Source organism: Bufo bufo, chromosome 6 (assembly GCF_905171765.1).
Source record: "Bufo bufo chromosome 6, aBufBuf1.1, whole genome shotgun sequence".
NCBI classification, from domain to species: Eukaryota; Metazoa; Chordata; class Amphibia; order Anura; family Bufonidae; genus Bufo; species Bufo bufo.
In genome coordinates, this window is record NC_053394.1 from 6,793,068 (window position 1) to 6,819,092 (window position 26,025).

The following is a 26,025-nucleotide window of genomic DNA, read 5'->3' on the forward strand; positions in this document are numbered from 1 at the left end:
CTCCTTTATTGGGGGTGTCTTGCTAATTGCCTATAATTTCCACCTGTTGTCTATCCCATTTGCACAACAGCATGTGAAATTGATTGTCACTCAGTGTTGCTTCCTAAGTGGACAGTTTGATTTCACAGAAGTGTGATTGACTTGGAGTTACATTGTGTTGTTTAAGTGTTCCCTTTATTTTTTTGAGCAGTGTATATCATGAAAGTTTTGCATTTCAGTAGAAGCAGCAATGGTGATCTCCTCATCTCACACAATTTATTGGCACAAAAGCCGACCCCAGTGCTGGGTATGCCGCCACAAAATGTCAGCGTCTCAGGAACTTGTCCTGTGGCCTTGATCATCAATTATAGCTTGACAACGACGTCTCCTGCTGTTCACAAGTCGTCTTATTGTCTGCTGAGACATGGCATCCCACTCTGCTTGAAGGACGGTCCTCAGGTCATTGAGGGTCCGGGATACAGAGTTACAAGCATCTACATGCCGACTCAGCTGATCCCATAGGTTTTCAATGGGATTCAGGTCTGGAGAAAGCGAAGGCCACTCCATTTTAGGTCCCCCAGTCTACAGCAGCCGTTCCCTATGGGACCTCGATGACCTGGCGCATTGTCCTCTATGAAGATGACATTAGGCCTGTATTGTTTTTACAGAGGTACAATGTCTGGATTAATGATGTTCTTCAGGTAGTCTGGGCTGTCACTGGACCAGTCACACAGTGTAGGGCAGTTCTGTACTGAGCAGACACACCTGCCCGCACTGTGACACTACCACCAAAGGCTCGTCCGGTGACCACAGTGGCTGATGCAGAGCGCTCTTGCTCACGTCTCCAACATCGTTGGCGGCCATCATTTCTGCTCAGCGTGAATCGACTTTCATCAGTGAACAGCACTGAGGCCACTGGTCCCTCGTCCAGTATAGATGCTCCCTGGCCCATGTAAGACGATGACGCCCGTGCCTGGTGGTGCGGTCAGGTACCCTTAAAGGTCATCTAGACCACGTTGATGTAAACGGTTTCGAATCGTCTGATGTGACTCTTGGGTTCCTCTCACCTCCCTTAAATGTGCCTGGAGTTGTGTGGCATTCATCATCCGGTTCCGCAGGGCATTGTTCACAATGAAGCGATCATCAGTGTGGGATGTGGCCTAAGGACGTCCACTTCTCTGCCTTTCTGTGACTCTCTAAGCTCAGTGGCCACTTCCGTCTGAAAACATCCTGCTTGAAGCCTTGCATGGCGAGGTACTGTTCATCAATTGTTAGGTGTCGTCTTGGTCTCATGATGTCAGAATGTGAACAGCATGATGAGGAGGACTGTTTAATACCAATTCTAATTGAACCAGGAAATGTATTGGGCAATTCATGGATCAAACTCCTGTTGGAAATTTGTGCATTCAGAAGGTTAGAGAAGGTCACATTAAGTTCACCAGTAAAGTTTAGAAGGCATATTAGGTTATTCCTGAAATTTCACCTACAAGCCAAATATCCCAAACTTTTAGTGAGTAGTGGTTTTAGTTCCTTGATAGCATGCTGTCTGCAGCCACCACTAGGGGCAGCTTAGAAACTTCCTGTATATATATTGAGTTTAAAGCGGTTGTCCACTTTCTTTATATTGATGACCTATCCCCAGGAGATTGGTGGGGGGCCAATTCCCGGCCAACCTCGCCAAGAAGCTGTTTGAAGAGAAAGCAGCGATCGTACAAGCGCCGCCTCTTCATTGTTACTTGTCAGCTGTCCCATTCACTTCAATAGGACGGCTCTGTAGTATTCACATGACCAGGAAGGAGCTGTCCATAATAGTGAATGGGACGGCTGAGATGTAATTAGCAGGTAAACGATGATGAGCACTGCATTCTCTTCAAATAGCTGATCGGCGGAGGTGCCCGAAGTTGGATCCCTGCCAATCTGATATTTATGGCTTATCCTGAGGATAGATCATCAATATAAAGTGGTGGCTGTATATATCTGTATGCAGTAATCTCCTGAGCTCCCTCTAGTGGTGGCTGTATATACCTGTATGCAGTAATCTCCTGAGCTCCCTCTAGTGGTGGCTGTATACACCTGTATGCAGTAATCTCCTGATCTCCCTCTAGTGGTGGCTGTATATTTCTGCATGTAGTAATCTCCTGAGCTCCCTCTAGTGGTGGCTGTATATATCTGCATGTAGTAATCTCCAGAGCTCCCACTAGTGGTGGCTGTATATATCTGTATGTAGTGATCTCCTGAGCTCCCTCTAGTGGTGGCTTTATATATCTGTATGTAGTGATCTCCTGAGCTCCCTCTAGTGGTGGATGTATACATCTGTATGTAGTAATTTCCTGAGCTCCCTCTAGTGGTGGCTGTATATACCTGTATGCAGTAATCTCCTGAGCTCCCTCTAGTGGTGGCTGTATACACCTGTATGCAGTAATCTCCTGATCTCCCTCTAGTGGTGGCTGTATATTTCTGCATGTAGTAATCTCCTGAGCTCCCTCTAGTGGTGACTGTATATATCTGTATGCAGTAATCTCTTAAACTCCCTCTAGTGGTGATGTATATATCTATATGCAGTAATCTCCTTAGATCCCTCTAGAAGTGGCTGTATATATCTGTATGTAGTAATCTCCTGAGATCCCTCTAGTGGTGGCTGTATATATCTATATGTAGTAATCTCCTGAGCTCCCTCTAGTGGTGGCTGTATATATCTGTATGTAGTAATCTCCTGAGCTCCCTCTAGTGTTGGATGTATACATCTGTATGTAGTAATTTCCTGAGCTCCCTCTAGCGGTAGCTGTATATATCTGTATGCAGTAATCTCCTGAGCTCCCTCTAGTAGTGGCTGTATATATATCTGTATATAGTATACTCCTGAGCTCCCTCTAGTGGTGCTGTATATATCTGTATGTAGTAATCTCCTGAGCTCCCTCTAGTGGTGGCTGTATATATCTGCATGTAGTAATCTCCAGAGCTCCCACTAGTGGTGGCTGTATATATCTGTATGTAGTGATCTCCTGAGCTCCCTCTAGTGGTGGCTTTATATATCTGTATGTAGTGATCTCCTGAGCTCCCTCTAGTGGTGCTGTAAATATTTGTATGCAGTAGTCTCCTGAGCTCCCTCTAGTGGTGCTGTATATATCTGTATAAAGTAATCTCCTGAGCTCCCTCTAGTGGTGGCTGTATATATCTGTTTGCAGTAATCTACTGAGCTCCCTCAAGCGGTGGCTGTATATATCTGTATGTATTAATCTCCTGAGCTCCCTCTAGTGGTGGCTGTATATATCTGTATGTAGTAATCTCCTGAGCTCCCTCTAATAGTGGCTGTATATATCTGCATGCAGTAGTCTCCCGAGCTCCCTCTAGTGGTGGCTGTATATATTTGTGTGCAGTAATCTCCTGAGCTCCCTTTAGTGGTGGCTGAATATATCTGTATGTAGTAATCTCCTGATCTCTCTCTAGTGGTGGCTGTATATATCTGTATGCAGTAGTCTCCCGAGCTCCCTCTAGTGGTGGCTGTATATATCTGTATGCAATAATCTCCTGAGCTCCCTCTAGTGGTGGCTGTATATATCTGTATGCAGTAATCTACTGAGCTCCCTCTAGTGGTGGCTGTATATATATGTATGTAGTAATCTACTGAGCTCCTTTTAGTGGTGGCTGAATATATCTGTACGTAGTAATCTCCTGAGCTCCCTCTAGTGGTGGCTGTATATATCTGTATGCAGTAGTCTCCTGTGCGCCCTCTAGTGGTGGCTGTATATATATGTATGTAGTAATCTCCTGAGCTCCCTCTAATTGTGGCTGTATATATCTGTATGTAGTAATCTCCTGAGCTCCCTCTAGTGGTGGCTGTATATATCTGTATGCAGTAATCTCCTGAGCTCCCTCTAGTGGTGGCTGTATATATCTGTATATAGTAATCTCCTGAGCTCCCTCTACTGGTGGCTGTATATATCTGTATGTAGTAATCCCCTGAGCTCCCTCTAGTGGTGGCTTTATATATCTGTATGTAGTGATCTCCTGAGCTCCCTCTAGTGGTGCTGTAAATATTTGTATGCAGTAGTTTCCTGAGCTCCCTCTAGTGGTGCTGTATATATCTGTATGTAGTAATCTCTTGAGCTCCCTCTAGTGGTGGCTGTATATATCTGTTTGCAGTAATCTACTGAGCTCCCTCTAGTGGTGGCTGTATATATCTGTATGTATTAATCTCCTGAGCTCCCTCTAGTGGTGGCTTTATATATCTGTATGTAGTAATCTCCTGAGCTCCCTCTAGTAGTGGCTGTATATATCTGCATGCAGTAGTCTCCCAAACTCCCTCTAGTGGTGGCTGTATATATCTGTATGCAATAATCTCCTGAGCTCCCTCTAGTGGTGGCTGTATATATCTGTATGCAGTAATCTACTGAGCTCCCTCTAGTGGTGGCTGTATATATATGTATGTAGTAATCTCCTGAGCTCCCTTTAGTGGTGGCTGAATATATCTGTACATAGTAATCTCCTGAGCTCCCTCTAGTGGTGGCTGTATATATCTGTATGTAGTAATCTCCTGTGCTCCCTCTAGTGGTGGCTGTGTATATATGTATGTAGTAATCTCCTGAGCTCCCTCTAGTGGTGGCTGTATATATCTGTATGTAGTAATCTCCTGAGCTCCCTCTAGTGGTGGCTGTATATATCTGTATGCAGTAATCTCCTGAGCTCCCTCTAGTGGTGGCTGTATATATCTGTATATAGTAATCTCCTGAGCTCCCTCTAGTGGTGGCTGTATATATCTGTATGCAGTAATCTCCTGAGCTCCCTCTAGTGGAGGCTGTATATATCTGTATGTAGTAATCTCCTGAGCTCCCTCTAGTGGTGGTGTATATATCTGTATATAGTAATCTTCTGAGCTCCCTCTAGTGGTGGCTGTATATATCTGTATGCAGTAATCTCCTGAGCTCCCTCTAGTGGTGGCTGTATATATCTGTATATAGTAATCTCCTGAGCTCCCTCTAGTGGTGGCTGTATATATCTGTATGTAGTAATCCCCTGAGCTCCCTCTAGTGGTGGCTTTATATATCTGTATGTAGTGATCTCCTGAGCTCCCTCTAGTGGTGCTGTAAATATTTGTATGCAGTAGTCTCCTGAGCTCCCTCTAGTGGTGCTGTATATATCTGTATGTAGTAATCTCTTGAGCTCCCTCTAGTGGTGGCTGTATATATCTGTTTGCAGTAATCTACTGAGCTCCCTCTAGCGGTGGCTGTATATATCTGTATGTATTAATCTCCTGAGCTCCCTCTAGTGGTGGCTGTATATATCTGTATGTTGTAATCTCCTGAGCTCCCTCTAGTAGTGGCTGTATATATCTGTATGCAGTAGTCTCCCGAGCTTCCTCTAGTGGTGGCTGTATATATTTGTGTGCAGTAATCTCCTGAGCTCCTGTCACGAGGGTATCAAGAGCCACGTCTGACTCCGTTATACCCGGGGTCAGGAGGTCGCATCGCGTGGCTGCGCGCTCTATATCTAAAGATCACGTTGTTTCTTAGTGATTGTTTTCTGTGTTTGCCTTGCTATCCTTTTTGTCTCAATCAGGGATCCGTAGCTTCTCCTCCTCAGCTGTTTCTTGTCTGCCACTCCCAACCTCCTTATATTCTCCCCTCACACTTCTCTAGTTGCCAGTTATAGAGCTTCCTGCCTGGACATCTATACTGACCCACTGGAGTTGTGTATCCTGGTTGTCGTTCCAGAGTGCTACCCTCCGGATCCCTGTTGGGCTTCTTCTTGCCTCCTGTTGTCTCCCACCTGGGATTATATGTTGAGTTTGTATTGTCTGTCCTTCCCTTGGTGTTTTCCTTTAGAGCTAGTGGTGCGGACTAGTGTTCCCACCGCCCTGTTCACTATCTAGGGCTCAGCTTAGGGAAAGCCAGGGCTTTAGGCACGTGATCGGCGTACGGGTGAGGAACCCATCTAGGGACGTCAGGGCAGCCAGGTGCCAGCCGCTAGGTGAGTCAGGGGTCACCACCTTCCCTCTCACTTGGGCAGGGCCTTCCTTGTTCCCTCCCTCTGTGTCACGTATGTGATAGTCACGCCGACCGTGATAGCTCCCTTTAGTGGTGGCTGAATATATCTGTATGCAGTAATCTCCTGAGCTCCCTCTAGTGGTGGCTGTATATATCTGTATGTAGTAATCTCCTGAGCTCTCTCTAGTGGTGGCTGTATATATATGTATGCAGTAGTCTCCCGAGCTCCCTCTAGTGGTGGCTGTATATATCTGTATGCAAAAATCTCCTGAGCTCCCTCTAGTGGTGGCTGTATATATCTGTATGCAGTAATTTACTGAGCTCCCTCGAGTGGTGACTGTATATATATGTATGTAGTAATCTCCTGAGCTCCCTTTAGTGGTGGCTGAATATATCTGTACGTAGTAATCTCCTGAGCTCCCTCTAGTGGTGGCTGTATATATCTGTATGTAATAATCTCCTGTGCTCCCTCTAGTGGTGGCTGTATATATATGTATGTAGTAATCTCCTGAGCTCCCTCTAGTGGTGGCTGTATATATCTGTATGTAGTAATCTCCTGAGCTCCCTCTAGTGGTGGCTGTATATATCTGTATGCCGTAATCTCCTGAGCTCCCTCTAGTGGTGGCTGTATATATCTGTATATAGTTATCTCCTGAACTCCCTCTAGTGGTGGCTGTATATATCTGTATGCAAAAATCTCCTGAGCTCCCTCTAGTGGTGGCTGTATATATCTGTATGCAGTAATCTCTTGAGCTCCCTCTAGTGGTGACGTATATATCTATATGCAGTAATCTCCTAAGATCCCTCTAGAAGTGGCTGTATATATCTGTATGTAGTAATCTCCTGAGATCCCTCTAGTGGTGGCTGTATATATCTATATGTAGTAATCTCCTGAGCTCCCTCTAGCGGTGGCTGTATATGTTTGTGTGCAGAAATCTCCGGAGCTCCCCCTAGTGGTGGCTGTATATATCTGTATGCAGTAATCTCCTGAGCTCCCTCTAGTAGTGGCTGTATATATATCTGTATATAGTATACTCCTGAGCTCCCTCTAGTGGTGCTGTATATATCTGTATGTAGTAATCTCCTGAGCTCCCTCTAGTGGTGGCTGTATATATCTGTATGTAGTGATCTCCTGAGCTTCTTCTAGTGGTGGCTTTATATATCTGTATGTAGTGATCTCCTGAGCTCCCTCTAGTGGTGCTGTAATAATTTGTATGCAGTAGTCTCCTGAGCTCCCTCTAGTGGTGCTGTATATATCTGTATGTAGTAATCTCTTGAGCTCCCTCTAGTGTTGGCTGTATATATCTGTTTGCAGTAATCTACTGAGCTCCCTCTAGCGGTGGCTGTATATATCTGTATGTATTAATCTCCTGAGCTCCCTCTAGTGGTGGCTGTATATATCTGCATGCAGTAGTCTCCCGAGCTCCCTCTAGTGGTGGCTGTATATATTTGTGTGCAGTAATCTCCTGAGCTCCCTTTAGTGGTGGCTGAATATATCTGTATGTAGTAATCTCCTGAGCTCTCTCTAGTGGTGGCTGTATATATCTGTATGCAGTAGTCTCCCGTGCTCCCTCTAGTGGTGGCTGTATATATTTATATATGTATGTAGTAATCTCCTGAACTCCCTTTAGTGGTGGCTGAATATATCTGTATGTAGTAATCTCCTGAGCTCCCTCTAGTGGTGGCTGTATATATCTGTATGTAGTATTCTCCTGTGCTCCCTCTAGTGGTGGCTGTATATATATGTATGTAGTAATCTCCTGAGCTCCCTCTAGTGGTGGCTGTATATATCTATATGCAGTAATCTCCTAAGATCCCTCTAGAAGTGGCTGTATATATCTGTATGTAGTAATCTCCTGAGATCCCTCTAGTGGTGGCTGTATATATCTATATGTAGTAATCTCCTGAGCTCCCTCTAGCGGTGGCTGTATATGTTTGTGTGCAGAAATCTCCGGAGCTCCCCCTAGTGGTGGCTGTATATATCTGTATGCAGTAATCTCCTGAGCTCCCTCTAGTAGTGGCTGTATATATATCTGTATATAGTATACTCCTGAGCTCCCTCTAGTGGTGCTGTATATATCTGTATGTAGTAATCTCCTGAGCTCCCTCTAGTGGTGGCTGTATATATCTGTATGTAGTGATCTCCTGAGCTTCTTCTAGTGGTGGCTTTATATATCTGTATGTAGTGATCTCCTGAGCTCCCTCTAGTGGTGCTGTAATAATTTGTATGCAGTAGTCTCCTGAGCTCCCTCTAGTGGTGCTGTATATATCTGTATGTAGTAATCTCTTGAGCTCCCTCTAGTGTTGGCTGTATATATCTGTTTGCAGTAATCTACTGAGCTCCCTCTAGCGGTGGCTGTATATATCTGTATGTATTAATCTCCTGAGCTCCCTCTAGTGGTGGCTGTATATATCTGCATGCAGTAGTCTCCCGAGCTCCCTCTAGTGGTGGCTGTATATATTTGTGTGCAGTAATCTCCTGAGCTCCCTTTAGTGGTGGCTGAATATATCTGTATCTAGTAATCTCCTGAGCTCTCTCTAGTGGTGGCTGTATATATCTGTATGCAGTAGTCTCCCGAGCTCCCTCTAGTGGTGGCTGTATATATTTGTGTGCAGTAATCTCCTGAGCTCTCTCTAGTTGTGGATGTATATATCTGTATGCAGTAATCTAGTGAGCTCCCTCTAGTGGTGGCTGTATATATATATATATGTATGTAGTAATCTCCTGAGCTCCCTTTAGTGGTGGCTGAATATATCTGTATGTAGTAATCTCCTGAGCCCCCTCTAGTGGTGGCTGTATATATCTGTATGTAGTATTCTCCTGTGCTCCCTCTAGTGGTGGCTGTATATATATGTATGTAGTAATCTCCTGAGCTCCCTCTAGTGGTGGCTGTATATATCTGTATGTAGTAATCTCCCGAGCTCCCTCTAGTGGTGGCTGTATATATCTGTATATAGTAATCTCCTGAGCTCCCTCTAGTGGTGGCTGTATATATCTGTATGTAGTTATCCCCTGAGCTCCCTCTAGTGGTGGCTGTATATATCTGTATGTAGTAATCTCCTGAGCTCCCTCTAGTGGTGTCTGTATATATCTGTATGTAGTTATCCCCTGAGCTCCCTCTAGTGGTGGCTGTATATATCTGTATATAGTAATCTCCTGAGCTCCCTCTAGTGGTGGCTGTATATATCTGTATGTAGTAATCTCCTGAGCTCCCTCTAGTGGTGGCTGTATATATCTGTATGTAGTAATCTCCTGAGCTCCCTCTAGTGGTGGCTGTATATATCTGTATGCAGTAATCTCCTGAGCTCCTCTAGTGCTGGCTGTATATATCTGTATGTAGTAATCCCCTGAGCTCCCTCTAGTGGTGGCTGTATATATCTGTATGTAGTAATCTCCTGAACTCCCTCTAGTGGTGGCTGTATATATCTGTATGTAGTAATCTCCTGAGCTCCCTCTAGTGGTGGCTGTATATTGCTGCATGTAGTAATCTCCTGAGCTCCCTCTAGTGGTGGCTGTATATATCTGTATGTAGTAATCTCCTGAGCTCCCTCTATGTGTATGTATAGGATTTTGATCTCCATCTAAAAAAACTACAGTCACCCTTGTTTAGCACAATATAATGAAGGATATTTTCCATTCAGCAGTATGGGAGAGCTGGGTGACAACCTAACGCAGGAGCAGTAATATCGTGCTCATAAAGAATTATAACCAAAAATATTGTCTACAGGTTGTCAAGACGGCTCAAGAGGCTTTAAAGGGATTCTGTCAGCTGGAGTTTAGTAACAGAGCTTTTTACATTACCCCATCAGTCTCCTCGATTTGTTTTCAAATATACCAGTATTACTGCCATCTGTCTTGTAATTTTTGTTAAAAAATCGTTTTTATTAATATGTAATTACCTCTGTAATGTGCCCAAGGGGCTGTCCCTCTGGCCGTTGGTGCCCAGCTGCGCCCATTCTCTGGGAGCCCCACTGCTAATGCTCCACTCCTCTCATCGCCGATGGTGCGCCGTAATCTCACACAATGGCCCTGGATCCACTGGTCAGCACCCGCGCGGTGTCCTGGCAGCAGCCTCAGTGAAAGAAGCGCGCATGCGCCAGCTGTCTGTGCACTTTGCTCGCGGGTGCTGACCAGTGGATCTAGGGCGCATGTGTGAGATTACGGCGCACCACCGGCGATGAGAGGAGTGAAGAATTAGCAGTGGGGCGGTGCTGGACTCCTAGAGAATGGGCGCGGCTGGGCACCAACGGCCAAAGGGACAGCTTTGAGGTAATTTGCATATTAATAAAAGCTATTTTTTAACAAAACTACAAGACAGGTGGCAGTAATACTGGTATATTTTAAAACAAATCGAGGAGACGGATGTGGTGATGGTAAAAGCTCTTTACTAAATTCCAGCTGACAGAATCCCTATAATAACCTCTTACCCCTGCCCATAGACATTACAAAAATATGCCGATTATGAATACCACTATTTGGGAAAATGTAATGTTTTTGCTTGGAAGAATGTGCATTTTGGGAAAAAAATGATAGTTATACCGTATATTAGACTATAGATTATTATAAGGCATTGTAGAGATTTATCTACAAAGTATGGATTAGAATATAATGCCGATTGTGGTATAATCAATTATAAGACGTATAATGCTTAATGTTGGAGGAATGAATCTGCTGATTTATGATGAGTTTATGGGACATAAAGGGATGGACGAATTTACATCAAAATTTGGGACAAAATGTGAATTTGTTAAAGGCATTGATGAAATACCACTGCCTGCCATGTCCGGAAGGGGTTGAGGATTTAGGATCAATAGGGGAAGATCACTGGGATCTGATATTAAATAATATACAATATCTTCCCCTAGTGATCAGGAAGGTCGTCTCAGATTTATCTAATGAGACGATTTCTCTCCATAGAAGTTACATTTCTTTGATATAAACAGGAGTCCATTATGCCCAAAGTATCTGGGACGCATAGGCGGTATCATACATGTGTCATGGAAGAGGCCTCGTATTTTAGAAGGAAATTAAATGTAAAGTGAAGAACGGGAAGTCCAGCGCTCGTGTGAGCCGGACTAAATCTTCTGTCCTTTATTCCAAAACATCAGCCCGGACACATCTTCAATATCTTAGACTAAGATCTTATGATCGAAAGGTGTAAGAAAAGATACTGAAGATGTATCCACGACGATGGAATAAAGTACAGAAGATTTTATACCTGGACATCCCTTTCTTCATGTTTGAAGCTTTCCGGCTATTTTCCGAGCACCCAGAGGACTACAATTAAAGGGGTTGTCCGGGATTGGGGACATTGGTTTAATTCAAGGGGGGCGGATGCATGGAGGACGTGGCGATGTACGTGGGGGACCGTCGGAGCCGTGTAGAGATGGCGAAAATACCTTAAAACATATGGGGCGACCTAGAATCACCTGTGAGCACACTTTAAAAAAAAAAAACTTTGATCCCGGACAACCCCTTTAAGAAGCCAGATGAGCCGAATCCATACAATCTAAAGTGGATGCAATGTTCGGGATTGGTCGTCCTCTAGACCCAATACTAGTCCTGCAGAAGAGACATGTCAGAAGGGGACAGGTAAGGCTATGCCAGGAAGAGCAGGCTCAAGACATGGGTCACATCTGAAGTCCCAACCAAAGTCAGGATTGGGTTAAATATGTGAATTATTTGTCACAGTATGAAAAATGTATAAAAGCAGATCTGGAATAAGAAGCGGGAATCTCCCGACTAGAGGGACCAGGAGGAGATTGTAATATCAGGAAATGTATCAAACCACCTGACACCCCTAAAGGAAACTATGGGTTGGGGGAGGGGGTCAGTCCTTTTCATGAAGCAGACCTGTTGGGGGTGGGAGCGCTGATGTCACAGAAATGTGGCGCAGACAATGACGTTAATCCCCGCAATCACAAGCAGTTTACCCTTTGATGGCAGAAACCGTCAATCATATAAAAGAATGAAAATATTAGAGGGACGTGACCAAACCGGCTCGGCGGCTGAGAGCGGATGATGAGAGTACAACCCTCTGATTGCTATGATGTGTCACAGCGCAGCCTCCTGATTGGTCTCTCAGAATCGGGGCGCAGGATACGACCTGCTTGAGTAATCCCAGCCATAACACAGCTCCTTTATCCAAGAGGATGAATCACGACAACTCCTACAAACCCTGTGATAACACCGTCACCGAAGGGTTAAAGGGCCAGAGCCGGTCTATAACGTGTCATCAGGACAGTACGATAATATAACTAATGCACACCTTATACGAGCTGACAACCTGCCTATGTATCTAGTCGGAGAAGTTGTCACAGCCCCGCCCCCCTCTGATAACATCACTGATATAATGACATGAGATCCACACCCCTTATTCTACAGGAACATCTATTCATCTATTACTGCTGACAACCTGCCTGTATATCACATCTGAGAGGTTGTCACAGCCCCGCCCCCTGCTGATGACATCACTTACATAATGACATATGATCACACATGAGAGCCACACATTATACTACAGTAACATCTATCACTGCTGACAACCTGCCTGCACATCATGTGTGAGAGGTAGTCACAGCCCCACCCCCTACTGATGACATCACTGATATGACATGTGGTCAGACATGAGATCCACACCTTATACTACAGGAAGATCTATTATTTTATTTTACTCAGTTACATAGCGCTGACATATTCCACAGCGCTGTACAGACATTCCCATCACTTATATATCACTGACATATTCCACAGCGCTGTACAGACATTCTCATCACTTATATATCACTGACATATTCCACAGCGCTGTACAGACATTCTCATCACTTATATATCACTGACATATTCCACAGCGCTGTACAGACATTCTCATCACTTATATATCACTGACATATTCCACAGCGCTGTACAGACATTCTCATCCCTTATATATCGCTGACATATTCCACAGCGCTGTACAGACATTCTCATCCCTTATATATCGCTGACATATTCCACAGCGCTGTACAGACATTCTCATCCCTTATATATCGCTGACATATTCCACAGCGCTGTACAGACATTCTCATCTCTTATATATCACTGACATATTCCATAGCGCTGTACAGACATTCTCATCACTTATATATCACTGACATATTCCACAGCGCTGTACAGACATTCTCATCTCCATTAGGAATACACCCATTTGGATACAGGATAAATATTTTAAACTTATGGAAAGAATAATTAATGATCTAATATGGGGAAGAAAACGAGTGCGAATAAAGTTAGAACATTTGTATAAATCATTGGAGTGCGGGGGTTTAAATCTCCCTTACTTTAAAGGCTATTTCATTGCTACCCAGCTATTGATGTGCTATGAATCAGAAAGTAGTGCATGTTTAGGGAAAATAGTGGGTAGCCACGTTCATGGTAATATATTCACTCTTCTGGAATCTGGGCTATTGAGGAGCCATGAGCAGGGCTATAGCGAGACTATAAAATTACTCCTGAAAGTGTGGGCTACTACTAGGACATGGTTGAAGGTAAAGGGTTCACTTACATTTACGCCTCTTTGGCATAATCTGCACCTCCAAAGGTTAGATGATATTGCAGCTGACACATTTTGGCAAAAAAATAAAATTCTGTATATTTCACAGGTAATTAAGGATAGAGAGATTAAGTCATTTACAGAGATATCACATAATATAGAAAATGTTTCATGGTTTAGATATTTTCAACTGCGTTCAGCATTATCCAGTTTGGATGATAAATCTGTGTTGGATATAGATAGTTCATCTTTTTTGAATGATTGGGTAGGGGGGACACCGCATAGAATGAAGATTTCAAATATATATAAACTATTACTTAAGGCACGATTTAGTGATACACAATCACCAGGACAAAGAGCGTGGGAGATGGACTGTCCGAATATACAAATAGAAGGGTGGGAGAATATTTTTGGGAATCTAGGTTCACTATCCCAGAACTTTAACCATGTGCTAGTACATTTTAATATTTGTCACAGACTATATGTTACCCCTTTATGGATGAATAAATGTGGATTAAGAGACACGTCTAACTGCCCTAAATGTGACACCTTAGGTGCGGATTATTTTCATATGATCTGGACGTGCCCAGAACTTATAAAATACTGGAACAGTATTCACAACTTCATCCGCCACAAATTAAAAATACGAATTCCTCTTGAACCACAAGTGTTTGTGCTTAACGATCTTTCCAAAATAAATAACCATAAGTACCAAAAGATTTTCCTAGGCAGAATACTGATGTTGGCCAGAGTTTTGGTCAGTCGGACCTGGTTTGCTCGATATACTCCAGAGATAAATACATGGATAAACCTAACTAACAAGGTAAAAAACTATGAGAAAATTATGTACAAACAGAGGGAAGCTGAGGAGAAGTGGATCAAGATATGGGGCGGTTGGAGGACTTGATTAGTTTGGATAAACTCTTTTTTTTTTTTTTTTTTTTTTTTTTTTTGACGCACCACAGGTATGGGGAGGGGGGTGGTTACGGGGGCAAGGGGAAAGAAAAAAAGGAAAAAAAAAAAATACTTTTGTACTGTAATTCTCTGTTCTTTTATATACTTCAAGTAATAAAGATATTAAAAAAAAAAAAAAAAAATATATCACTGACATATTCCACAGCGCTGTACAGACATTCTCATCACTTATATATCACTGACATATTCCACAGCGCTGTACAGACATTCTCATCAGTTATATATCACTGACATATTCCACAGCGCTGTACAGACATTCTCATCCCTTATATATCACTGACATATTCCACAGCGCTGTACAGACATTCTCATCCCTTATATATCACTGACATATTCCACAGCGCTGTACAGACATTCTCATCCCTTATATATCACTGACATATTCCACAGCGCTGTACAGACATTCTCATCCCTTATATATCACTGACATATTCCACAGCGCTGTACAGACATTCTCATCCCTTATATATCACTGACATATTCCACAGCGCTGTACAGACATTCTCATCCCTTATATATCACTGACATATTCCACAGCGCTGTACAGACATTCTCATCTCTTATATATCACTGACATATTCCACAGCGCTGTACAGACATTCTCATCACTTATATATCACTGACATATTCCACAGCGCTGTACAGACATTCTCATCAGTTATATATCACTGACATATTCCACAGCGCTGTACAGACATTCTCATCCCTTATATATCACTGACATATTCCACAGCGCTGTACAGACATTCCCATCACTTATATATCACTGACATATTCCACAGCGCTGTACAGACATTCTCATCTCTTATATATCACTGACATATTCCACAGCGCTGTACAGACATTCTCATCACTTATATATCACTGACATATTCCACAGCGCTATACAGACATTCTCATCAGTTATATATCACTGACATATTCCACAGCGCTGTACAGACATTCTCATCCCTTATATATCACTGACATATTCCACAGCGCTGTACAGACATTCCCATCACTTATATATCACTGACATATTCTACAGCGCTGTACAGACATTCTCATCCTTTATATATATCACTGACATATTCCACAGGACTGTACAGACATTCTCATCTCTTATATATCACTGACATATTCCACAGCGCTGTACAGACATTCTCATCACTTATATATCACTGACATATTCCACAGCGCTGTACAGACATTCTCATCCCTTATATATCACTGACATATTCCACAGCGCTGTGCAGACATTCTCATCTCTTATATCACTGACATATTCCACAGCGCTGTACAGACATTCCCATCACTTATATATCACTGACATATTCCACAGCGCTGTACAGACATTCCCATCACTTATATATCACTGACATATTCCACAGCGCTGTACAGACATTCTCATCACTTATATATCACTGACATATTCCACAGCGCTGTACAGACATTCTCATCTCTTATATATCACTGACATATTCCATAGCGCTGTACAGACATTCTCATCCCTAATATATCACTGACATATTCCACAGCGCTGTACAGACATTCTCATCTCTTATATATCACTGACATATTCCACAGCGCTGTACAGACATTCTCATCACTTATATATCACTGACATATTCCACAGCGCTGTACAGACATTCCCATCACTTATATATCACTGACATATTCCACAGCGCTGTACAGACATTCTTATCACTTATATATCACTGACATATTCCACAGCGTTGTACAGACATTCTCATCACTTATATATCACTGACATATTCCACAGCGCTGTACAGACATCCTCATCACTTATATATCACTGACATATTCCACAGCGCTGTACAGACATCCTCATCACTTATATATCACTGACATATTCCACAGCGCTGTACAGACATTCTCATCACTTATATATCACTGACATATTCCACAGCGCTGTACAGACATTCTCATCCCCTATATATCATTGACATATTCCACAGCACTGTACAGACATTCTCATCTCTTATATATCACTGACATATTCCACAGCGCTGTACAGACATTCTCATCCCCTATATATCATTGACATATTCCATAGCACTGTACAGACATTCTCATCTCTTATATATCACTGACATATTCCACAGCGCTGTACAGACATTCTCATCTCTTATATATCACTGACATATTCCACAGCGCTGTACAGACTTTACCATCACTTATATATCACTGACATATTCCACAGCGCTGTACAGACATTCTCATCACTTATATATCACTGACATATTCCACAGCGCTGTACAGACATTCTCATCCCTTATATATCATTGACATATTCCACAGCGCTGTACAGACATTCTCATCACTTATATATCACTGACATATTCCACAGCGCTGTACAGACATTCTCATCACTTATATATCACTGAGATATTCCACAGCGCTGTACAGACATTCTTATCACTTATATATCACTGACATATTCCACAGCGCTGTACAGACATTCTCATCCCTTATATATCACTGACATATTCCACAGCGCTGTACAGACATTCTCATCCCTTATATATCACTGACATATTCCACAGCTCTGTACAGACATTGTCATCACTTATATATCACTGACATATTCCACAGCTCTGTACAGACATTCTCATCACTTATATATCACTGACATATTCCACAGCGCTGTACAGACATTCTCATCACTTATATATCACTGACATATTCTACAGCGCTGTACAGACATTTCCATCCCTTATATATCACTGACATATTCCACAGCGCTGTACAGACATTCTCATCACTATATATCACTGACATATTCCACAGCGCTGTACAGACATTCTCATCACTTATATATCACTGACATATTCCACAGCGCTGTACAGATATTCTCAGCACTCGCTGTCCTCAGAGGAGCTCACAGTCTAAGTTCCCTATTAGGATGACGTTTGCAAACACGGGGAGAACATACAAACTCCATGAAGGTGTTGTCCTTAGTCGGAGCCACCGTGCTGATTTATTTCTGCTGACAACCTACCTCTACATCATGTCTGGGAGGTTTTCACAGCTACGCCCCCTACTGATGACATCACTCATATGATGACATTGTAATCAGAGTTCCAAATGTATTACAACCAGCCTCCATATTGTGAGAATGATCTAGCTCATTGGGGCACAAGGGATCAAGGAGGTAAAGTCTAACCTGTCTGATCCTATATATGTATCTAATCCTATCATGTGATACTGTCTGTTGAGCCACTGTATCTACTCCTATAGAGTGTGAAACTGCTGAGTTGCTATATCTAATCCTATCATGTGTGATTCCGCCTGCTGAGCTGTGTATCTAATACTATAATGTGTGATACTGTCTGCTGTATCTAATCCTATCATGTGTGATACTGTCTACTGTGTCTGTATCTAATCCTATCATGTGTGGTACTGTCTGCTGTGTCTGTATCTAATCGTTTCATGTGTGGTACTTTCTGCTGTGTCTGTATCTAATCCTATCATGTGTGATACTGTCTGCTGAGCTGTTTATCTAATCCTATCATGTGTGATACTGTCTGCTGTATCTGTATCTAATCCTATCATGTGTGATACTGTCTACTGTGTCTGTATCTAATCCTATCATGTGTGGTACTGTCTGCTGTGTCTGTATCTAATCCTATCATGTGTGGTACTGTCTGCTGTGTCTGTATCTAATCCTATCATGTGTGGTACTGTCTGCTGTGTCTGTATCTAATCCTATCATGTGTGGTACTGTCTGCTGTGTCTGTATCTAATCCTATCATGTGTGGTACCGTCTGCTGTGTCTGTATCTAATCCTATCATGTGTGGTACCGTCTGCTGTGTCTGTATCTAATCCTATCATGTGTGATACTGTTTGCTGGGTCTCTGTATCTCATGGTGTGCAGTACTGTCTGTTGTGGTATCTAAGCCTGTGATCCTGTGTCTCTAGGGAGGGGTACAGTGCATGTGGGGATGATTGGCAGCTGCAGTGATACATTGTATCATTTGTATGTATCACATTTGTACTTTGTATTATTTGTATAGATCACATGTATACATTGTATCTCCCCCTCCTGCAGCCTCCTCCCCCTTCTCCTCCTCCTGGTTCAGTGTCATATTAGGCAGGCACACAGGAGGAGACAGGCTGGGCAGACCCACCCTCCAGTGCTGGGGATCCCGGCCGTGTGTGCACCATCCATCCACGAGCAGGGGGCACCTCTGCACATCCAGCCATCACCCCCTCCCCCAACATGTCTGCTAAAGGTAAGTGGCGTTCACCTTGCTGGTGACTGGTGTGACTGGAGGACAGTTGTGCAGAACAGGATGTAGCCAGCAGGCTGGGCAAAGGGCTCTGCAGATCATTGCAATGTGCCCATTGCTGTTATTCTGATGCAGTAGTGTGTATATGGAGAGCAGGGTAAGGGGTTGCAGAGCATTGCCTCTCCCACCACCTCTATTCCAAGCACTGACTGCTGCATTGTGCTGGGCACAGGTGTATGGCTGCTGCCGGTGTGCTCTGTCCTGACCCAGCACTGCTCTCACTGCAGCCACGACTGGTTCCAGGGGTCTGATGACTGACAGCCCCAGTGTCCACAGGTGTAATGATGAGGATGATGGCCAGACCATCCCTTAAAGGGACGCTAACCTTGCAGGCTCTCTTCTCACCATGTGTTGTGCAAATACAATCTATTGCCCTCTGTTATCAGCCATGTCAGGGGAGAGGATGACTGTAGGACAGGAGAATACAGTCTATTGCCCCCTGGTATCAGCCATTTCAGGGGAGAGGATGACTGTAGGACAGGAGAATACAGTCTATTGCTCCCTGTTATCAGCCATTTCAGGGGAGAGGATGACTGTAGGACAGGAGAATACAGTCTATTGCTCCCTGTTATCAGCCATTTCAGGGGAGAGGATGACTGTAGGACAGGAGAATACAGTCTATTGCCCCCTGTTATCAGCCATTTCAGAGGAGAGGATGACTGTAGGACAGGAGAATACAGTCTATTGCTCCCTGTTATCAGCCATTTCAGGGGAGAGGATGACTGTAGGACAGGAGAATACAGTCTATTGCCCCCTGGTATCAGCCATTTCAGAGGAGAGGATGACTGTAGGACAGGAGAATACAGTCTATTGCCCCCTGGTATCAGCCATTTCAGGGGAGAGGATGACTGTAGGACAGGAGAATACAGTCTATTGCTCCCTGTTATCAGCCATTTCAGGGGAGAGGATGACTGTAGGACAGGAGAATACAGTCTATTGCCCCCTGTTATCAGCCAGTTCAGGGAGAGGATGACTGTAGGACAGGAGAATACAGTCTATTGCCCCCTGGTATCAGCCATTTCAGGGGAGAAGATGACTGTAGGACAGGAGAATACAGTCTATTGCCCCCTGTTATCAGCCGTATCAGGCCGGGGGAGAGGATGACTGTAGGACAGGAGAATACAGTCTATTGATCCCTGTTATCAGCCATTTCAGGGGAGAGGATGACTGTAGGACAGGAGAATACAGTCTATTGCTCCCTGTTATCAGTCATTTCAGAGGAGAGGATGACTGTAGGACAGGAGAATACAGTCTATTGCCCCCTGTTATCAGACATGTCAGGGGAGAAGATGACTGTAGGACAGAAGAATACAGTCTATTGCCTCCTGTTATCAGCCATTTCAGGGGAGAGGATGACTGTAGGACAGGAGAATACAATCTATTGCCCCCTGTTATCAGCCATTTCAGTGGAGAGGATGACTGTAGGACAGGAGAATACAGTCTATCGCCTCCTGTTATCAGCCATTTCAGGGGAGAGGATGACTGTAGGACAGGAGAATACAGTCTATTGCTCCCTGTTATCAGCCATTTCAGGGGAGAGGATGACTGTAGGACAGGAGAATACAATCTATTGCCCCCTGTTATCAGCCATTTCAGGAGAGAGGATGACTGTAGGACAGGAGAATACAGTCTATTGCTCTCTGTTATCAGCCATTTCAGGGGAGAGGATGACTGTAGGACAGTAGAATACAATCTATTGCCCTCTGTTATCAGCCATTTCAGGGGAGAGGATGACTGTAGGACAGGAGAATACAGTCTATTGCCCCCTGTTATCAGCCATTACAGGGGAGAGGATGACTGTAGGACAGGAGAATACAGTCTATTGCTCTCTGTTATCAGCCATTTCAGGGGAGAGGATGACTGTAGGACAGGAGAATACAATCTATTGCCCCCTGTTATCAGCCATTTCAGGGGAGAGGATGATTGTAGGACAGGAGAATACAGTCTATTGCCCCCTGTTATCAGACATTTCAGGGGAGAGGATGACTGTAGGACAGGAGAATACAGTCTATTGCCTCCTGTTATCAGCCATTTCAGGGGAGACGATGACTGTAGGACAGGAGAATACAGTCTATTGCCCACTGTTATCAGCCATTTCAGGGGAGAGGATGACTGTAGGACAGGAGAATACAGTCTATTGCTCCCTGTTATCAGCCATTTCAGGGGAGAGGATGATTGTAGGACAGGAGAAAACAGTCTATTGCCCCCAGTTATCAGCCATTTCAGGGGTGAGGATGACTGTAGGACAGGAGAATACAGTCTATTGCCTCCTGTTATCAGCCATTTCAGGGGAGAGGATGACTGTAGGACAGGAGAATACAGTCTATTGCCTCCTGTTATCAGCCATTTCAGGGGAGAGGATGACTGTAGGACAGGAGAATACAATCTATTGCCCCCTGTTATCAGCCATTTCAGAGGAGAGGATGACTGTAGGACAGGAGAATACAGTCTATTGCCCCCTGTTATCAGCCATTTCAGGGGAGAGGATGACTATAGGACAGGAGAATACAGTCTATTGCCCCCTGTTATCAGCCATTTCAGGGGAGAGGATGACTGTAGGACATGAGAATACAGTCTATTGCCCCTGTTATCAGATATTTCAGGGGAGAGGATGACTGTAGGACAGGAGAATACAATCTATTGCTCCCTGTTATCAGCCATTTCAGGGGAGAGGATGACTGTAGGATAGGAGAATACAGTCTATTGCTCCCTGTTATCAGCCATTTCAGGGGAGAGGATGACTGTAGGACATGAGAATACAGTCTATTGCCTCCTGTTATCAGCCATTTCAGGGGAGAGGATGACTGTAGGACAGGAGAATACAGTCTATTGCCCCCTGTTATCAGCCATTTTAGAGGAGAGGATGACTGTAGGACAGGAGAATACAATCTATTGCCCCCTGTTATCAGCCATTTCAGGGGAGAGGATGACTGTAGGACAGGAGAATACAGTCTATTGCTCCCTGTTATCAGCCATTTCAGGGGAGAGGATGACTGTAGGACAGGAGAATACAGTCTATTGCCCCCTGTTATCAGCCATTTCAGGGGAGAGGATGACTGTAGGACAGGAGAATACAATCTATTGCCCCCTGTTATCAGCCATTTCAGGGGAGAGGATGACTGTAGGACAAGAGAATACAGTCTATTGCCCCCTGTTATCAGCCATTTCAAGGGAGAGGATGACTGTAGGACAGGAGAATACAATCTATTGCCCCCTGTTATCAGACATTTCAGAGGAGAGGATGACTGTAGGACAGGAGAATACAGTCTATTGCCCCCTGTTATCAGCCATTTCAGGGGAGAGGATGACTGTAGGACAGGAGAATACAGTCTATTGCCCCCTGTTATCAGCCATTTCAGGGGAGAGGATGACTGTAGGACAGGAGAATACAGTCTATTGCCCCCTGTTATCAGCCATTTCAGGGGAGAGGATGACTGTAGGACAGGAGAATACAATCTATTGCCCCCTGTTATCAGACATTTCAGAGGAGAGGATGACTGTAGGACAGGAGAATACAGTCTATTGCCCCCTGTTATCAGCCATTTCAGGGGAGACGATGACTGTAGGACAGGAGAATACAGTCTATTGCCCCCTGTTATCAGCCATGTCAGGGGAGAGGATGACTGTAGGACAGGAGAATACAGTCTATTGCTCCCTGTTATCAGACATTTCAGGGGAGAGGATGACTGTAGGACAGGAGAATACAGTCTATTGCCCCCTGTTATCAGCCATTTCAGGAGAGAGGATGACTGTAGGACAGGAGAATACAGTCTATTGACCCCTGTTATCAGCCATTTCAGAGGAGAGGATGACTGTAGGACAGGAGAATACAATCTATTGCCTCCTGTTATCAGCCATTTTAGGGGAGAGGATGACTGTAGGACAGGAGAATACAATCTATTGCCTCCTGTTATCAGCCATTTCAGGGGAGAGGATGACTGTAGGACAGGAGAATACAATCTATTGCCCCCTGTTATCAGCCATTTCAGGGGAGAGGATGACTGTAGGACAGGAGAATACAGTCTATTGCTCCCTGTTATCAGCCATTTCAGGGGAGAGGATGACTGTAGGACAGGAGAATACAGTCTATTGCCCCCTGTTATCAGCCATTTCAGTGGAGAGGATGACTGTAGGACAGGAGAATACAGTCTATTGCCCTCTGTTATCAGCCATTTCAGGGGAGAGGATGACTGTAGGACAGGAGAATACAATCTATTGCCCCTGTTATCAGCCATTTCAGGGGAGAGGATGACTGTAGGACAGGAGAATACAATCTATTGCCCCCTGTTATCAGCCATTTCAGGGGAGAGGATGACTGTAGGACAGGAGAATACAGTCTATTGTCCCTTGTTATCAGCCATTTCAGGGCAGAGGATGACTGTAGGACAGGAGAATACAGTCTATTGCCCCCTGTTATCAGCCATTTCAGGGGAGAGGATGACTGTAGGACAGGAGAATACAATCTATTGCCCCCTGTTATCAGACATTTCAGAGGAGAGGATGACTGTAGGACAGGAGAATACAGTCTATTGCCCCCTGTTATCAGCCATTTCAGGGGAGAGGATGACTGTAGGACAGGAGAGTACAATCTATTGCCCCCTGTTATCAGCCATTTCAGGGGAGAGGATGACTGTAGGACAGGAGAATACAGTCTATTGCTCCCTGTTATCAGCCATTTCAGGGGGGAGGATGACTGTAGGACAGGAGAATACAGTCTATTGCTCCCTGTTATCAGCCATTTCAGGGGAGACGATGACTGTAGGACAGGAGAATACAATCTATTGCCCCCTGTTATCAGCCATTTCAGGGGAGAGGATGACTGTAGGACAGGAGAATACAGTCTATTGCCCCCTGTTATCAGCCATTTCAGGGGAGAGGATGACTGTAGGACAGGAGAATACAGTCTATTGCCCCCTGTTATCAGCCATTTCAGGGGAGAGGATGACTGTAGGACAGGAGAATACAGTCTATTGCCCCCTGTTATCAGCCATTTCAGGGGAGAGGATGACTGTAGGACAGGAGAATACAGTCTATTGCTCCCTGTTATCAGCCATTTCAGGGGAGAGGATGACTGTAGGACAGGAGAATACAGTCTATTGCCCCCTGTTATCAGCCATTTCAGGGGAGAGGGTGACTGTAGGACAGGAGAATACAGTCTATTGCCCCCTGTTATCAGCCATTTCAGGGGAGAGGATGACTGTAGGACAGGAGAATACAGTCTATTGCCCCCTGTTATCAGCCATTTCAGGGGAGAGGATGACTGTAGGACAGGAGAATACAATCTATTGCCCCCTGTTATCAGCCATTTCAGGGGGAAGGATGACTGTAGGACAGGAGAATACAATCTATTGCCCCCTGTTATCGGCCATTTCAGGGGAGAGGATGACTGTAGGACAGGAGAATACAGTCTATTGCTCCCTGTTATCAGCCATTTCAGGCTGTGGAAATGTTAATTCTAGTGTTTCTCAAGTGGATGTATTACAAGTATTGCTGAAACCCCTGTGCTCCTCATGATCTCTACTTTGTCATGTATCTTCAGTGCTTATATATCAAGGGTGATTTTTCACATGGAGGTTTTGGAGGACAAATGCATTTAGGGATGATTTCGCAGTTATAACTGCAATAAACTGTGATTTGTCTGCTGTTTGTACCTGTTATATCCATACATGTGACTGATATCTTATATCACCCCTGCCCTGTTATAAGCACCGGTCTGAAGGCTCTGTGTCCCGGGCAGCCTGTTCTTGTCTTGTGTCTCCTCCTGACGTTGTTTACAGGACTGGTTCTGGGGGCTTCTAAGCAGATTACCTGGTATACATGGCTTCGGTCAGATGGGGGCATTTAATTTGCAAAAATTACAGATAATCGTTGAACCAGTAATGAAAGTTCACCCAAAAGCGTGAGGTATGTTGAGGTAGGGGACTATGGCTCCAGAGCCCCCTACTTAGGCATCTTGCACACGACTATATGGCTTTTTCAGTATTTTGCGATCCGCAAAAAATATGGATGACGTCTGTGTGCATTCTGTTTTTTGCTGAATGGAACAGCCGGCCCCTGATAGAACAGTACTATACTTGTCCATTATGCGGACAATAATAAGACATGTTCTATCTTTATACAAAACGGAAATACGGAAATGGAAGACATACGGAGTACCTTCCGTTTTTTTTTGCGGATCCATTGAATGTAAAAAAACGGAACGGAAACGTAAAAAAAAAAACATTCATGTGCAAGAGGCCTTACAGGTAACATCCGTGTCATATGTGACGGGTGGAGCTTATGTCCGTGTGTTTCCCTTGGCAGTGAAGCTGCAGCTCTGAACTTTCTGGTGCCTTTTCATGTTATTTTTGGAAGTGGCCCCATTTTATTGCCTGGAGCTTCTGTATATTAACAATAGGAGGCTGTGCTGCCAGCTGTGTACAGAAGGGAGCGCTACTGCTGGGTGTGGGCTGGGGGCACCGGACCAGCAGGGGTCCTGCCGCTCTCAGGTCCACCTTCTTGAGTCGTCTTCTTCTTAGGTAAAGTTTCTGCATAGCCACTTCTTATATATGTACAGTACAGACCAAAAGTTTGGACACACCTTCTCATTCAAAGAGTTTTCTTTATTTTCATGACTATGAAGGCATCAAAACTATGAATTAACACATGTGGAATTATATACATAACAAACAAGTGTGAAACAACTGAAAATATGTCATATTCTAAGTTCTTCAAAGTAGCCACCTTTTGCTTTGATTACTGCTTTGCACACTCTTGGCATTCTCTTGATGAGCTTCAAGAGGTAGTCCCCTGAAATGGTCTTCCAACAGTCTTGAAGGAGTTCCCAGAGATGCTTAGCACTTGTTGGCCCTTTTGCCTTCACTCTGCGGTCCAGCTCACCCCAAACCATCTCGATTGGGTTCAGGTCCGGTGACTGTGGAGGCCAGGTCATCTGGCGCAGCACCCCATCACTCTCCTTCATGGTCAAATAGCCCTTACTTTCAACGTTTTCCCAATTTTTCGGCTGACTGACTGACCTTTATTTCTTAAAGTAATGATGGCCACTCGTTTTTCTTTACTTAGCTGCTTTTTTCTTGCCACAATACAAATTCTAACAGTCTATTCAGTAGGACTATCAGCTGTGTATCCACCTGACTTCTCCTCAACGCAACTGATGGTCCCAACCCCATTTATAAGGCAAGAAATCCCACTTATTAAACCTGACAGGGCACACCTGTGAAGTGAAGACCATTTCAGGGGACTACCTCTTGAAGCTCATCAAG

At 44.2% G+C, this 26,025-nt stretch overlaps 1 protein-coding gene across 2 annotated transcripts in view; it reads left to right on the forward strand.

Moving 5' to 3' along the window:
* Positions 1 to 18,582: 18,582 nt before the first annotated feature.
* ABLIM1 (actin binding LIM protein 1) overlaps positions 18,583 to 26,025 on the forward strand; it is a 269,963-nt gene continuing 262,520 nt past the window's right edge. The window contains exon 1 of one of the 2 annotated variants that reach the window (XM_040435177.1): positions 18,583 to 18,706. In XM_040435177.1, the coding sequence (XP_040291111.1) occupies positions 18,694 to 18,706 (13 nt within the window). In that variant the 5' untranslated portion in view covers positions 18,583 to 18,693. The remainder of the gene's footprint in view (positions 18,707 to 26,025) is intronic. The other variant, XM_040435185.1, reaches the window with a different exon arrangement.